General features: G+C 40.3%; 2 protein-coding genes across 3 annotated transcripts in view; one reads left to right on the top strand and one right to left on the bottom strand.

Moving 5' to 3' along the window:
* Positions 1-15,970, bottom strand: part of LOC131678530 (protein vestigial) — a 164,790-nt gene that overhangs the window by 27,558 nt on the left and 121,262 nt on the right. The window lies entirely within an intron of this gene.
* Positions 15,261-15,716, top strand: LOC131685882 (probable NADH dehydrogenase [ubiquinone] 1 alpha subcomplex subunit 12). The gene has a single exon (XM_058969886.1). It carries the CDS (start codon positions 15,261-15,263, stop codon positions 15,714-15,716), a length of 456 nt encoding a protein of 151 aa, XP_058825869.1.

The raw sequence follows: 15,970 nt of genomic DNA on the forward strand, positions 1-15,970 counted from the left end.
AGTTTCACCGATCTGCGTGGTGTGTACCTCATTGAATACACAGCGATGTTATTGAGCAGGAGTGTTGTTTCAAGTTTCCAAGACAAACCAACACCAAGTGGGATAACAATAACATTTAATCGATTTCGGAGAGTTGAAAGTTGGCCGGACTGACTGCTGGCTGCCGGGAGCGGGTGCACAAAAAGTTGTACAAGCGAAGACGAAAGGAAAACAAAATTCCACACGAAAGGAGACACAAACGGGCGGGAAGTTTGATATAGGAAAAGGTACGGACCACGACCACTGCCAGCGGAGATCTGAGGGTTGGTTGGGGGTGATTAGGGGGACCACGCGGAAACGGGATCTGGGAGCTAGCAAGAAAAGGTAAAGTTCCTTGCCGTAGCGGTGCACATCAAAAGGGTTGTGGCAATTTGGACGAAATCATGGCGGCCGATGCAAAAGGTAAGCCGAACAGAACATGGTACCAGATTGTTGAAAAGGGCAGCTTCGTTTTGGTTGTATGTGTATGTACACAGGGTAGAGATCACTCGTTTTGATTTCAGACGGAGTGACTACTTTTACTAATCGGGTAACAAAAATGGCCATATTTTTGATAAGGGTTCAATTCATCTTTTAGCATTTTTATTAGAGCTAATTTGTTAACGTTCATAACATTTGTTACGTACGATGTCCAAAATTCGCAGATGATAGTGCACAGTATATGTGTACTGAAAATTCGAAAACCAGTTGGTTCCCTGTATATAACTGCGTACTAAACCTTTTCAAATTACTCGACTATCTTTAGTAAGAAGTGTCATATATGGTCTAGCGGAACAGAGAGGAAGGCGTTGGATTATATTCTAGCCCCATTCACGAAGGATTCTTAGTGCCAGTATGAATGTTGCGCTTGCCCTGTACACTAAGAATCGGTTGCGAAGTTTGTCGGAACAGAACATCAGGCTACGCAGCGGAACGTAGTACCAGGATTTTTTTTTCTAACGGTGTACTACCGGAATACTAACTAGAGCAAGCCAAAATTCCGGTTTAGTTTCCAGCTGAACTTAATAGGGATTCGTGAAATATCTACACGCTCCTTAAAAACTTCTCAAATTTGACATTCGATTATTCAATTTTAAGATGCTGAATTCCACCTCACTCAATTCGAAATGAATGATGGAATCCTGAACCGTTTGGAATTGACCAGCACTACTTGTTCGTCTAATCGTTAAATTGGAGAACTTTCAAATCCTTGCCTTTCCCTCTAAGATGGTTCCTTAATCAACCTCACCGTCTGCATCGTTCAACCATGCAGGAAAAACTTGGTACAGTTCATCATTTCTCCAGACGCTGCTAAAACATACTGTTTCCCAGCATTTTGTTTTTCATCTTCAGCGTCGGATCAACCAGCTGCTCAAGGCAGTAATTAAAAGCGAAAAGAGTTGATTTTGAAAATACTCGACTTGGTACGAAGTGGAAAGACGATGCTGAAAACATGACCGGAACGGGTGGTGGTGGTGGTGTACTTGCTTTGATATGGTCTTAAGAAAGTCTACTCCTTGGCGAAAGAATTTTCCCTCTATACTGGGACGTTATCCCGCATCTTCTCCTGCAGAATGCAAGCTCTCCTTTCAGGCGTAAAATCGGTAGCTGATTAAATTTATTATGTTGTTTTCGATGGTGGTTGTTGTGAGCAGAGTTGGTAGAGTTTATACAGCGAACAGGGTAAGATTCAGGTTTCCATTTCCAGCAGGGTTGAAAGTTTACAGAAAATTAACTATACATTTTTGCTATTCAGTCTGTTGATTTGACACGTCACGTATGCTCGCCTAAGATAGTCAATTGTAAATTTCATAAAATTAGAGATCTACAATTTGAAATTATTTGATATCTAGATGGATGAATGTTTTGGATTGTTGTAAAGACTAAAGAGAAATGAAAATAGGAAGATATTAGAAAATACACGGAGGCTTAATTGAATATTGTTAAGACTAAGGGAGGCAATTAGAAATATTCTTAAGGACTACGTATACCGCTTGAAATTCAGTTTAACAAGAAAATTAGAATATTGAAAATAAAACTTTAAAAAGCCTCCTTTAAATTTGATTTTCGTGAGATGTTTATTTTTACATAATGAAAGGAGAAGGTATTCTGGACATCTTTATTTTTTTTTTTTTTTTCAATTCGTTTATTTGATAAGGCAGGATTGCGTTAGCTTAAAGGTGCCAATTTTGTTTTGTTTCACATTTTAAATTACTTGAAACTAGGGGCTTACATATTGATTTTTGAAATTAAACTAAGGCTAATTTATAGCTATACATATACACAAGGGGGTAGTATAATTTTCGTAAGATTAGAGGGGTCATTTAGTTTTTATGGCAATATGGTTTGACATTTTTAGCAATGAGATTATTGGAGCAAATAATGTTTAACTAAGGGGGAAAATTTTTACGACTATCTTAAAAGTAGAAATAATTAGAGGGCGTGATTAAATTTTGTAAAGATTCGGAGACATTAATTAGAGTTATTTTACGTGGTAGTAGAGTTGGGCATTTTAAAACGAGATCATATAATATAATAGTTAAAACTAGAAAAGGCAAGAAGAGCTAAATGCTTCATGAAGATATTTGGGGGGGGGGGGGGGGGAAGGGGTGTTACTTCTGTGTATAAGAGTCAGGGGAAGTAGGGTGGACAAACATGGCAGGGGGAGAACATTGTTTCAGTTTCAGACTTCGGGAGATCAACGGATGGATTACAGAATCAGGGTGGTCTTCATCAGGAAGAATCATGTACTGGGACGCCGGGTGGTCGTTCTCGAGATGGCAGGGGTTTCTCCAGACGATTTCGTAGTGCGGCTCAGATGTTGATCGGCTACATTTCGAATTGTGCGTGTGATGTTCGTGCTGTAGGTCCCGTTTTTGTTGGCTCATTCGACAGGGATGTTTTGTGTCGCCTTGGAGTCGCATCAAACCATCGTGGGTGTATGGTACAGATGGAAGAGAGCGTTTCTGAGAATGATAAGGAAAAAGGGGCAGTTAAAGTTGGATATTGATGGTTTTTATGAAGGTGTATATAAGGGACATATAGAGGACATCGCGGCTTGCCAACACATCTCGAACCGGGACGTTGGGTGGTCTTCCTCGGGCCCGGAGGGTGTCCATAAGCCGAGACCTGGCGGAACTGTACTCGGTGCACGCCCAGACTATGTGCTCTATATCGTGATAACCGTCGCCACAAGCGCAGATACCACTCTCCACGAGCCCAATACGTCGGAGATGTGCATCCAGCGTGTAATGGTTCGCCATGAGTCGGGACATCACACGAATGAAGTCACGACCCACATCCATCCCCTTGAACCAAGGTTTCGTCGATACCTTAGGGACTATCGAATGTAGCCACCTTCCTAGCTCCCCATTGCTCCACGAGGTTTGCCAACTTTCGAGAGTTCTCTGATGAGTAATACTGAAAAATTCGTGGAAGCAAATTGGTCTTTCAAAAACGTCACCTTCAATGGCACCCACCTTAGCTAAGGAGTCCGCCTTCTCATTGCCCGGAATGGAGCAATGAGAAGGGACCCACACCAAGGTAATCTGGAAAGATTTGTCAGATAAAGCACTCAGTAGCTCCCGTATTTTCCCCAAAAAATACGAGGAATGCTTTCCATGTTTCATCGAGCGAATAGCGTCAATAGAACTCAGACTATCCGAGACGATGAAGTAATGGTCTGCGGGTAATGTGTCAATGACACCAAGGGTATACTGAATAGCAGCTAGTTCTGCGGCGTAAACTGAAGCAGGGTCACTGAGTTTGTAGGAGGCGGTGAACTTTTGATTGAAAATACCGAAGCCAGTGGACCCTTCGAGGTTTGATCCGTCAGTATAAAACATCTTAGAACAGTCGACTTCTCGGAATTTATTATAAAAAATATTTGGAACCACTTGTGGGCGTATATGGTCCGGAATTCCAATAATCTCATCTTTCATGGATGTGTCGAAGAAAACAGTAGATTCAGAAGTATTTATGAAATGCACACGGTTGGGATTGTAAGAAGAAGGATTAATATTTTGCGCCATGTAGTCAAAGTACAGGGACATAAAACGGGTCTGAGAATTGAGCTCAACAAGCCTTTCGAAATTTTCAATCACCAACGGGTTCAAGATATCGCATCGAATGAGCAATCGATATGAGAGTTCCCAAAATCGATTTTTCAGCGGGAGAACGCCCGACAGGACTTCGAGACTCATCGTATGGGTCGACTGCATGCACCCTAAGGCGATACGCAAACAACGATACTGAATTCTTTCGAGTTTGATGAAATGTATGTTCGCGGCGGATCGAAAGCAGAAGCATCCGTATTCCAATACCGACAGTATCGTTGTTTGATACAACCTAATTAGGTCTCCTGGGTGGGCACCCCACCACGTTCCGGTTATTGTACGAAGAAAGTTGATCCTTTGCTGGCATTTCTGTTTCAGATACCGAATATGGCATCCCCAAGTACCTTTCGAGTCGAACCAGACCCCTAGATATTTTACTGTGAAGACCTGAGCTATAGTTTGACCCATTAATAGAAGCTGTAGTTGTGCTGGTTTACGCTTCCTAGAAAATACAACTAGCTCACTTTTCTCCGTGGAGAATTCGATACCCAGCTTAATAGCCCATGCAGACAAATTGTCCAAGGTATTCTGTAATGGTCCTTGTAGATCGACAGCTTTGGGTCCCGTAACAGACACCACGCCATCGTCTGCAAGTTGTCTTAACGTGCAGGAATTGTCAAGACATTCATCAATGTCGTTGACGTAGAAATTGTATAACAGGGGGCTTAGACATGAGCCCTGGGGAAGGCCCATGTAGCTAAATCGTGATGTCGATAAGTCACCATGCGAAAAATGCATGTGCTTTTCCGACAACAAGTTTAGTAAAAAGTTGTTTAAAGTCGCTGAAAGACCATGCTGGTGCAGCTTCTCTGAAAGAATGTTGATAGAAACTGAATCAAAAGCCCCCTTTATATCTAGGAACACTGATGCCATCTGCTCTTTACTAGCATAGGCCATTTGAATTTCGGTTGAGAGCAACGCAAGACAATCATTCGTCCCTTTGCCTTTGCGAAAGCCAAATTGTGTATCTGATAGTAAGCCATTTGCTTCGACCCAATTGTCGAGGCGGGATAGGATCATTTTCTCGAACAACTTCCGGATACAAGATAGCATTGCGATCGGTCGATACGAATTGTGGTCGGAGGCTGGTTTTCCTGGTTTTTGGATGGCGATGACCTTCACTTGCCTCCAATCGTGTGGGACAATGTTAGCCTCAAGAAACTTATTAAATAAGTTCAACAAGCGTCTCTTGGCAGAGTCTGGCAGATTCTTCAACAAGTTGAATTTGATTCTGTCTGGCCCTGGAGCTTTATTGTTACACGACAAGAGAGCAAGTGAGAACTCCACCATCGAAAAAGGTGTTTCATTCGCGTTATCGTGACGGGACGCGGCGCGGTAGATCTTCTGTGCCGGGGCGGAATCCGGACAAACCTTCTTGGCGAAATCGAATATCCAACGGTTTGAATATTCCACGCTCTCATTAGTACTGTTTCGATTTCGCATACGTCGGGCTGTTCCCCAAAGAGTGCTCATCGATGTTTCTCTCGTTAATCCGTCGACGAACCGGCGCCAATAACCGCGTTTTTTGGCTTTCATCAAACTCTTCATTCGCTTGTCTAACGTCGCGTACTGTCGAAAACTAGCGGGTAACCCGTCGTTCCGGAAGGTCTTAAACGCGGCGGCCTTCTCTGCGTACACGTCTGAGCACTCTTTATCCCACCAGGGATTGGGAGAACGTTTTTGTATGTTCGCGCCGGGTACTGGCTTAGTCTGAGCTTGATTCGCGCTGTCGAGAATCAAGCCAGCCAAAAAGCTGTACTCTTCCTCCGGAGGAAGTTCTTGAGTAGATTCGATGTTGTCGGATATCGCGGCAGCATAGCTCTTCCAATCGATATTTCGTGTGAGGTCATACGAAATATTGATTGTTTCCAATGGCCTTGAGCCGTTATTGATTGAGACTACGATCGGGAGATGGTCGCTACCGTGGGGATCAGGGATTACCTTCCACGCGCATTCTAACTTTAGCGAGGTCGAGCAAAGGGATAAATCTAATGCGCTTGGGCGCGCTGGTGGGGGAGGAATCCGTGTCATTTCACCCGTGTTTAGAATTGTCATGTTGAAGTTGTCGCAAATATTGTGAATTAAAGAGGAACGGTTATCATCATAAAGGCAACCCCATTCCGTACCGTGAGAGTTAAAGTCGCCTAAAACTAGTCGCGGTGCAGGCAGGGATTCTATGATGTCATGTAGCCGGCGATGCCCAATCGCGGTGTTGGGGGGAATATATATGGAAGCTATGCAAAGATCTTTGCCTTTGGTTGTTACTTGACAAGCGACAACTTCAATACCTGTTATCGAGGGAAGGTTAATTCTGTAGAAGGAATAGCGCTTTTTGATCCCCAAAAGCACTCCTCCATAGGGGGTGTCTCGATCCAGGCGAATAATATTAAAGTCGTGGAAGTTGAGATCTATATCGGAAGTTAACCAAGTTTCACATAATGCAAATGCATCGCAACTCAAATTATTTATTAAAATTTTGAAGGAATCGATTTTCGGGATGATACTTCTGCAATTCCACTGTAGAACAGTGATCAAATCCGTGACCTCGTTCGATGAGTTAGCCATCGAAGGATACAATCGCTGAAAGGAGGGGCCATTTAGCAGTCAACTGCTTCAAAAATGTTCTTACTGTAGGGAGAAAAGCTAACATAAGACTTTTAATAGGATCAGTTATATTGAATGTTTTTATTATCCAGTCCACAATGTCCGAGAGTTTGATAATTCCAGTGCCGCGATTATTCTCGAACTGAAACAGAGGAACACTTGGGATTTTTGATGTTCCGGGAAGTGCTGGGAACTCCTTCTCTGAGTTTATTCCTCCGAGACCAGGAGCTAATTGCTTCGGTTTGGTTGCAACACTTCCAATAGATGTGACTTTCTGAGTCCCGTCAAGGGATACCTTCTGGCCTTTACAACGAACTTTAGGAGAGGAAATGTTCCTCCTCTTCCTATAACTTCTAGGCGCCCTAGTAGATGTTCCCTCTTGTGGGTCATCAGCCTCGCCCTCGATAGGAGGCAAGTGAGCATAGATGTTTGTTGAGGTTGGTGGTGTAGCTTTCTTTAGCATTTCTGCGAAAGAACGTTCGGATCGTCCCGCAAGGGAACGTTTTAGTTTATCCCCGCGTAGTTTGTACGCGGGACATGCCGAGATATCATGCAGATTCTCTGCACAGTAAGGACACTTCTCAGCATTCTTACTGCACGAATCATCTAGATGATTCTCCCCGCATTTTCCACAGCGGGCCTTATTGCTACAATGGGTGGCTGTGTGACCCAATTGTTTACACTTTGTGCAATTCATGACCCGCGGCACAAACAGACGCACAGGCAGACGAACCTTGTGCAAGAGGACGTAATTTGGCAAAGCGGTACCAGCGAAGGTCAACCGATAAGAGTTTGATTGGGGGTACGTTTTTGAACCATCCCCCGCGACTACTACTGAGTGCAAACGCTTGCACTCGAGTATTTTCACTGGCTGAAGTAAGCGGTCTCTGAAACGGCCAACCCCGTACTGCAGCAGATCCTCGCATGTCAAACTGTCATCGGTGACAACGCCTTCAGACTGTACTTTCACAGCTGGAATATACACGTGATAGTCCTTCGTAAAGTGCTCGCAGCAAGCAATATCGTTTGCCTGCTTTGAGTTAGTCAGCACGACCCTCAGCCTGTCTGAGCGGACCTTTTTTATTTCGATCACAGCCGAGAACCGTTCCGTCAGGTCTTTTGAAATCTGTAATAGATTCAGCGATTTTGTTTTGGGCCGAAAGAAGACCACAAAGGGACCGGTCGAGAGCTCTGGATATTGTTTGGGTCGGGGGAGAGCCTTAGGAGTCGATTCGATCTCCATTTGGCCATCCGGGGAGGAAGCCATCGACACCGTCAACGCACGGGGTCAGCACCCGCGCAGACGGGAAAAAGCCGTAAATGTATCAAAAAGGTAGATTTCACTTATCTGTATACTCGTTTCCCACGACGCACCAGTCCAGCTTAAATAGCTGGTTATTGTTCAATCCTCGCTTTACGAACAAAAGGTTGAGGAATGTGGCCTAACGGTTAACACACGCACAAAAGAAAATAAAAGTCCAAACCTCGAAGAGGCAGAGAATGGCAAAATAACCTTGAACGCGGATTACTGCACTGTTCTTTTTCCAACAGACCGAAAACAAAACACTTCTATCTCGATCGAGCGATGCGTAGAGACTGGACATCTTTATTGGTCACATATACAATTTTTAGTACCCAACAACATGCTGCCGAGAACAATATCGCTCGCCATTTAAAACTAAGTTATTCTACGCTGAACGTCGCCTCGCACGTATTCCGAACAACTGATTGAAGGCGTAACAACAGCTTGTGCTACCACAAACCTGCCTGGACTAACAGCATTTTTCGTATTATCAAACGATAATGAACTTTCTTCCATGAATTTTAGACTGTATTAGTTGCATAAATTGAAAATCAATGTTATATAATAAATAAATGTTCATCACACTTGCTTACGCGACAATCAATTATAATATTTTAACTTTATGAATCAGTGAAGTGATTTTTACCGGAGCATTGTTTCTGTGTTTAACGGCAATTTTATTGCCGGTTAATTTTTTGAAATTGGTCAATTAGGTCGCCCGTATTAGGTAGTATTTTTTCAAAAATAAATAGGCTAAAAACTTCAAATGCTAATGCTACGGTCAAATTTTTTATGGATTCGATTTTCTAATGCCAAATACTATCAAAAAAATCCATCGAAATTGTAATTGTGTGGCCCGTTTGAGAAATTTTGGCTCAGGTACGAGTATGTTCAAAACATTCTTTTTATTCGAAGAATTCAAATTAGTTCTGCTATGCGTATGGTATCCATTTGAAGACAATGTGTGGTGTAGGTTACCACGTCCTCTCAATCCGTGGAAATTTATCAAAAATCTTAGCTTGAGTTTGCCCCGAAAAATGGTTTTTCGTTTTGGTAACTGCTTGACGGTTTTTTGATGCAATATTTTTTCGCAAAAAGAAAGTTGGATTGTACCTTTTTATGTATGAAAGGCACAACACCGAACATTATCTGGCTCTGAAAGTTGAAATGAAAATTCTTCAACTTGCCAAAGCTAGATATTGTGCTCTTCGTGGATAAAATAGTTCACTTTCACAGGTCACTGGAGAGCTATTGAGATGAGTTAGCCGCAGAAGCAAGAAGCGAAGCTCCGGCCAAATACGGTCTTTTCGTATGATTAATTTACCATGACACCCGAAAACATGTGATTGTGATGAATGTCATTTTCTTTGATTGTGATTCGCGGTCATTAGCTGTTTTGTTTTGGATGTTCTCAACCGGATTCCTGGCTCTCAATCATTTCAATTGGTTGGATTTTACTCTTTCCAATTTTAGGTTTCATAACTGCGGGATTTTTTGCAATGGTATATCTCGTTGTAGTAATGTAGACATAAAATTTTCGCGACTGTAGCCAAATGCGACTTCATTGTGGTTTCATTTTTTGTAGTAGAATATTAACGCATCTAGAAAATACAATAAACTACTTACTGTATTTCACATTAAATACGTCAATTAAAAACCACAGTAAAAGAAATCATACCTAAAATTTGACATATAAATGCCTTAAATCTTTTGCATTTTCTAATGGAAAAACCTGTTTTTTCCACCTCTGATGGTGATTTTTCCGATCTTATTTTGTTGCTCATAAGAAGTAATCTTCATTTCTATTTGATGACATTGTAAGGGAACGCGTATCTGCCGGTATCACCAATCGTGCTGACATTTCTTTGGACTGAGTAAACTGATTATTTTGTTTGTTTAGTGGTTGTTGGTCCAACTAGGGAATTAACCCACAGAATATTAAGTGTGCCTGGGAAATACGCATGGTATTGTTTGAGTGAAATGATGACTGTTGGATTGCATATGCGGATTGAGAATTGACAATTCGCGAAAAGTATGGTAATCCAATTACTAATTTGCGACAGGTATTTCAACATGAAGAACAAATGTTTTATTGGCATATTTATTGTTTTTTAATTCGTTTAATTGACACGGTTTACAGCGGTAGCTTAGGGGAGCCGTGAACCTTTTTCAATACGAAAGACCGATTTATTAAACCCAACAGTGGATGAGAAATTTCCTGCACATATCAGTGTCGGATTGTTTGGTTTGCAGATCTCACGTGAGGTTGACACCCAATTAGAGATGAGATGAACACATGTTTGAGTCAAGCACGACTCAAACCTCGAAAAAACTGAATAAGTTATAGAAAATCAATAAAACAAATAAAATTAATAAACCAAAAAGTGAAAAATAAACAATCAAATTGAAGAAATGGGTAGAATGATTAATACAAATCAGATCAAAGGAAAACAAACCAAATTAGCTCAGCTCAAATAAGAATTGGACAATATTAAAAAAAAGTTATGAAATTAATAGAATAAATTAAATTGTTTCAAACTAACAAATTGGATGAAATGAAAGAAAAGGATGACTGAAGAAAATAATAAAATTATTAAAATGACGAAACTGAATAAAACATATAAACAAAATTATAAAATGAATTAAATCAATGACATGTATAATTAAAATAAAAAAAAATTAATAATAAAGTCAATAAAGCAAACAAAGGAATAATATGGATAATATTAACCCTTTCATGTCCATTTCTTTTTTTTGTGCATATAGGGTTCCAAAACCATTTTTAATGTTGGAGTAGAGTAAATGATCTTGAGTGGAACAATTTAGTGTTTTTTCTGCAATTTCATCGACACATATCTCGATTGCGATATAAAATTTGGCAAATTTTTTAGCAAACAGAATAACAGTTTTACCGACTGAAGAATATTGATCATGAGTGAAAATGTGCTTATCTTGAATGGAAATTAAAAATAATTTTGATTAGGGCTATAGCTTCTGCACTGTTTAAAAGCTTCAATCTTTTTTAAATGATTCACTGATATCCCAAATGCATGAAAAATATATTTGGAAGTAATTTAATACGTTTTAATGCTCAAATTTCTATGAAATATATCGAGAGTACACTATATCAAAACGTGCCAAAAGTAAATTAGATTTTTTTCCAACACAATTTTTGTGGCTACACAGAAATATGTATGGCAAACATGTATTCAGATAACTATCTGTCCAATGCATAAACTCTCATTGTAATCCTCGCTAATTGACTTGTAGAATACGGAGTCCTCAATTTTTGCGTGTACTAAATTACCCGCCTCCTCTATGCTATTATAATTGCCATTGAAACTTCAATTGAAACCTTCGATATAAGTTAAAAGAATCATTATACTTGCATCTTCCATCTAGAGTTCAGGGGACTTCAGAAGGCTTTTTACCGGAATAAAAATGTGGATGTTCATGACTTTGATCCATTATTTTAGTTTTAATTAGGTCGAATATTTTTCTGAGAGACCCAAGGATTGTCTTAATTATAGTGTATATAAGCACAAAGCATAGAATTGAATTAAGTTTTACATGCATCCTCATAGTGCAACGTTTCGAAGTGGTGTTCCTTCATATTCAGGGGTTAGCAGGTTATAAACATTAATTAGTTATAGTTTTATATCTCATTACTAGGTGGATTAATTTGGAATCTGTGTATTCATATACCACTCAACATCTGTCTAACGGCTGAATGCAACGCTTTATCTATTTAAGGTGGATTTAAGAAAATGTCGTAAATATCGTTTTATATCTGCTACGCAGTGCTACGAAAATTCAAAATCAGCTACCTATTTCTGCTTGCATTTACTGAAACCGACATTCAGATTCAACGCCTCCCTCATTCATTCACTTTCCAACTGACTGAAATTTCATGCAGAATCGAACGCTTGAGTGCAGAGGAAATATAAATTCATTCACCAACCAAAGCATTCATTTGTTATTATGTCGACAGTTTGAAGGCAGAAGTTACCATCTTCTACATTTTCGAGCATAAGTGAACTGCGTAATCTATATCTGGTGCACTTTTGCTCAATAATCCCTCTCAGAGCTAGCATAGAAATAAAATTCACTTTGCTTCTGAAATCGAACATGTCCGTACCTGAAAGCGCTGCTTCGGGAGAACGAATGACGATGGAAACGAATAAAAAATTCATTCATCGCAGCAGGCATGAATTGAATTTCGTTTTCTTTCAAGTTCATGCAGCGATGTCAATTTTTTTGAGCTCTGCTGCTACGTATATGCAACATTTTCAATTCATATCTTCAACAAATTTGTTTTAAACGACGTTCTACTTCTGTCCGAGTCAGACTTAATGTCTAGGAAACAAAGGATTATAGTTGTTTTAACCTTGGGGTTGTACGCCTCTTTTCTCGGATTAGAAAACTACCTTTAGAAAAATCATAAACCCTATGTGCAGCGATGGGGATACAAGGCACAGGCGTACAAGGCAACTGATTTACCATCAGTTAGACTATGCCCACTACCAACATTGTATTTATTCTTGCCATCGTGAGTAAAGTTGACGAAATAGCTCTGCTCCAACCCAATGCGATCGTTGACTTCAAATTTCGGCCAATACCACTAAGATTTCGTGAATTGGACTATCTTGTGAAGGTGAAAATGGAGCTTACGCTCATAGAGGTCATCTATCTTCAGAATTATCACCTCCGCAATGCAGTATTGACATGATTCAACACGTTAGCCCAAGCCGAAGGTGTCGTTTTGCAGAACTACTTAAAAGCCGTGATTGAAAGTGACAACGGTGGAATTAAGATCCCCGTGTAGATATAAAATAACTATATAGAGGCTACATGACCTACTACCGCGTACCCCTTTTGAGCTAATTTCAAAATGCATGTCGCGATACGGAGAAGTAGAATCAGTTACAACTGATACTTATAGAAACTTCTTCCCGGGTATTCCCAACGGTCGAAAGATCTATTCCCTCCTACTGAACTATAAAACTCAAAACTCACGGAATTACTATTAAATGAATTACGTTATTAGGGTTGTGGTACCGGTAACGAAAATCCCGGGAATTCCGACCCATTTTTGGTACTGTAATACCGGTACTGAACTAAAGCCAGTACCGGTATTTTTGGTACCATACAATTTTTTTATGAAAAATATTTGGACTCTTTAGGTGGACCTGTTTCAAAATATTGGTCTGCACGATAACTTTTAATTGTATTAATTACCTGCTAGATAAAGCGTTGAGCTACCACCTTTGTGGGGGAATGAAGTGGGGCCATTATCATAATAATTCTAAAGGTTAAACACTACTAACTCCCGCTTTACTGAACGGTATGTTAATTTTCCTGTACTATTTTGTCGAAATTAATTTTAACGATCTTGTACTAAATTTCAAAATATTCTCATCTAGCGTATGAGACGTAAACATTTGCTATAATTTTTTTTTATTAGCGACATTCTGATTGATTTCCATTATTCACTGGGTGGCGCGTAATAAGACTATGGTCTAAGTCATGTCTGTATTTGCTTTGCTCTATCTTATCTATAAAAGAACGAACAGCGATTTAGCAGCTAACAATTTTACACTTGGTGAACTACTTCAAATGGAGCGCTTTGTAATTATTGGTGATCGGAAAATTCAGCAAAACTTCATAGTTTACAGGAGCGCAAGGAGCCTCGGTATGCACAAGAGAAAAGTAGGCAAACGACATAAAGGTCGAAACTAATTTACAGAAAAGCAAAAAAGGAAATGCGAGCAACCTGCTCGGATTTACTGCCATTCTCGCTTTGATTTACGGTTGTTAATAGGGTTTCTTACATCTGTTCAAGTCGACGAAAGTCGCACCGCTTAGCAGTTATTGATTTCAAAGTGGCCTAGATTTCTAGATAAAAATGAGTCATGTCACTCCGAAGCAATTAAAAAGAATGAACATGTTTTTTGATCAGCACAAATCAATCATCTAAGAATAAGGTCATCAGTTTGAGCAATCAATTTCACTTTGAAGCCTTTTACGAATTTAAAAAAAATTCGAGTACCGGTACTTTACCGGTACTGAGGACTTCAGTACCGTAGTACCTGTTCTCGCCAAAAAGGGTCGGTACTGCTAACCCTATACGTTATGCACTGATGAGGGGCAAATGTATACGGGCAAGTACTGCAATCATGCAGTTCATCCTACGTGGAAGATGCAGAGGAGAATGCATCTCAACCAACTGCCAACTCATCTACGGCAAACCAATCGGAAACAGAGTTTTCAATACCAATACCTGAACCACAAAAGGGCTGCCAAATTTGTGGCTGCTGTTCAGATTATAATGACAACCGCAAAGGTAACATCCCAACACTCCAAATTCAGCTTAGAGCAGCATCGACGAGGAAGCCAATATCAATGACGACAAGTTTACACTGGCCACCCGTACATGCAAGCAGCTGGAAAGAACATCTGTTAGCGGGCACTAAACAGATTTAATTATGATGACCTTGACATGAAAGACGCGAGAGAATTAAATGACCCCCATGATGCAGTAGGCGACCACATAAACATTTCTCCGTCACAAAAGAGGGTTTCTGCGCGCAATAGAAAGTTGAGTGATTGAGAGCCAGCGGATTTATATTTTATTTACATTTATTATTTATTGTAAACATATCAAACATCCACGGCTCCGTTAAGCTACCGCTATAAGCCTTGTCAAATAAATGAAATACAGAAAGTAAATGACATTCTCAACAAGTTTGCTAAAGTCACTAAGTCTCTTAGTATTTTTTGATGATTTAATTCTCAATAATTAACGTTAGAAGAATTAAACACTCAAAACACCATATCAGAAGATGCGCTGTTTTATATTGGAAAACTTCCTTGAAGTTGTTACGAACGCTGTTCTATATTAATTATTCTTGTTAGCTGCTGGTTTTGTTAACTGCTGGTTTTGTTTCTGAACTTTCAATATTTTATCAAATTGTATTAAATTTGAGCATTTTAGAAAATTAAGCTATTTTTATCAAAACCCCCTCCAAACCCAATTTCTTGCTACGCCTCTGAAATACAAGAAAAGCTTTTCATTGGTTCACTTTCGATCCCTTTCAGATTCTATGAACGCTGAAACAACGTTGTTGGCTGAAATAAACCCAAAATATTCGGATAAATCTAAGCAACCTTAGTCGTTATACGAAATTTCCAATTTAATCATTATTTCTGCAACGCTGAAAATGGCGGCACGCTATATCGGACTGGATAAATTGAAAATAGCTCTACGAGATTATCGAAACTCCGGCGGCTTACGAGCTAGCCTTTATAAATTGTACCGGATGAGTACGCTAAAAACCGGTCGCCTGGTTGGCCAGGATAAGTACGGCAACAAGTACTTCGAAGATTCGACTCAATTCTTCGGCCGGAACCGGTGGGTAGAGTTCGCAGAGTATCGTGGCGAGTCGTATGATGCCTCCCAAATTCCAGCGGAATGGTACGGCTGGATGCACAACCGCACAGATCTGCTCCCGATGCAAGATCCGTCCCGTCCTAAGCATCCGTGGATGCTGGATCACAGTGAAAACTTGTCCGGAACGAAGTGTGCCTACATGCCGTACTCAACAACGAAGCAAAAGATTGAGGCTTGGGATCCTAAGGCGTCTCAGGGCAAAAAAGACTGTGCTTGTTCCAATTGAATAAATCTGAAAACTATTACACTGCGTAAATCAGTTCATTTACCTACCACAGCAGGCAAGTCAAAGAGCGATAAATAATGGTGAGTAAACGTATTTATATCCGCGCATTGCAAGGCGACGCAAACCTGCTGCAAGAACGAATGAGGCGTGCGAAACACGCTGAAAATGGCTGACATTTTGGCAAGCGCTGGTTTACGACAGAGTTGTGTTGACACAACGCACCAGCACCCAGCATCGTGTTGGCTGTTTGATTT

This window comes from Topomyia yanbarensis, chromosome 2, assembly GCF_030247195.1.
Source record: "Topomyia yanbarensis strain Yona2022 chromosome 2, ASM3024719v1, whole genome shotgun sequence".
Classification (NCBI taxonomy): domain Eukaryota; kingdom Metazoa; phylum Arthropoda; class Insecta; order Diptera; family Culicidae; genus Topomyia; species Topomyia yanbarensis.

Coding starts and splice junctions, on each gene's coding strand:
- LOC131685882 (XM_058969886.1), top strand. CDS start 15,261: ATGGCGGCACGCTATATCGGACTGGATAAATTGAAAATAGCTCTACGA.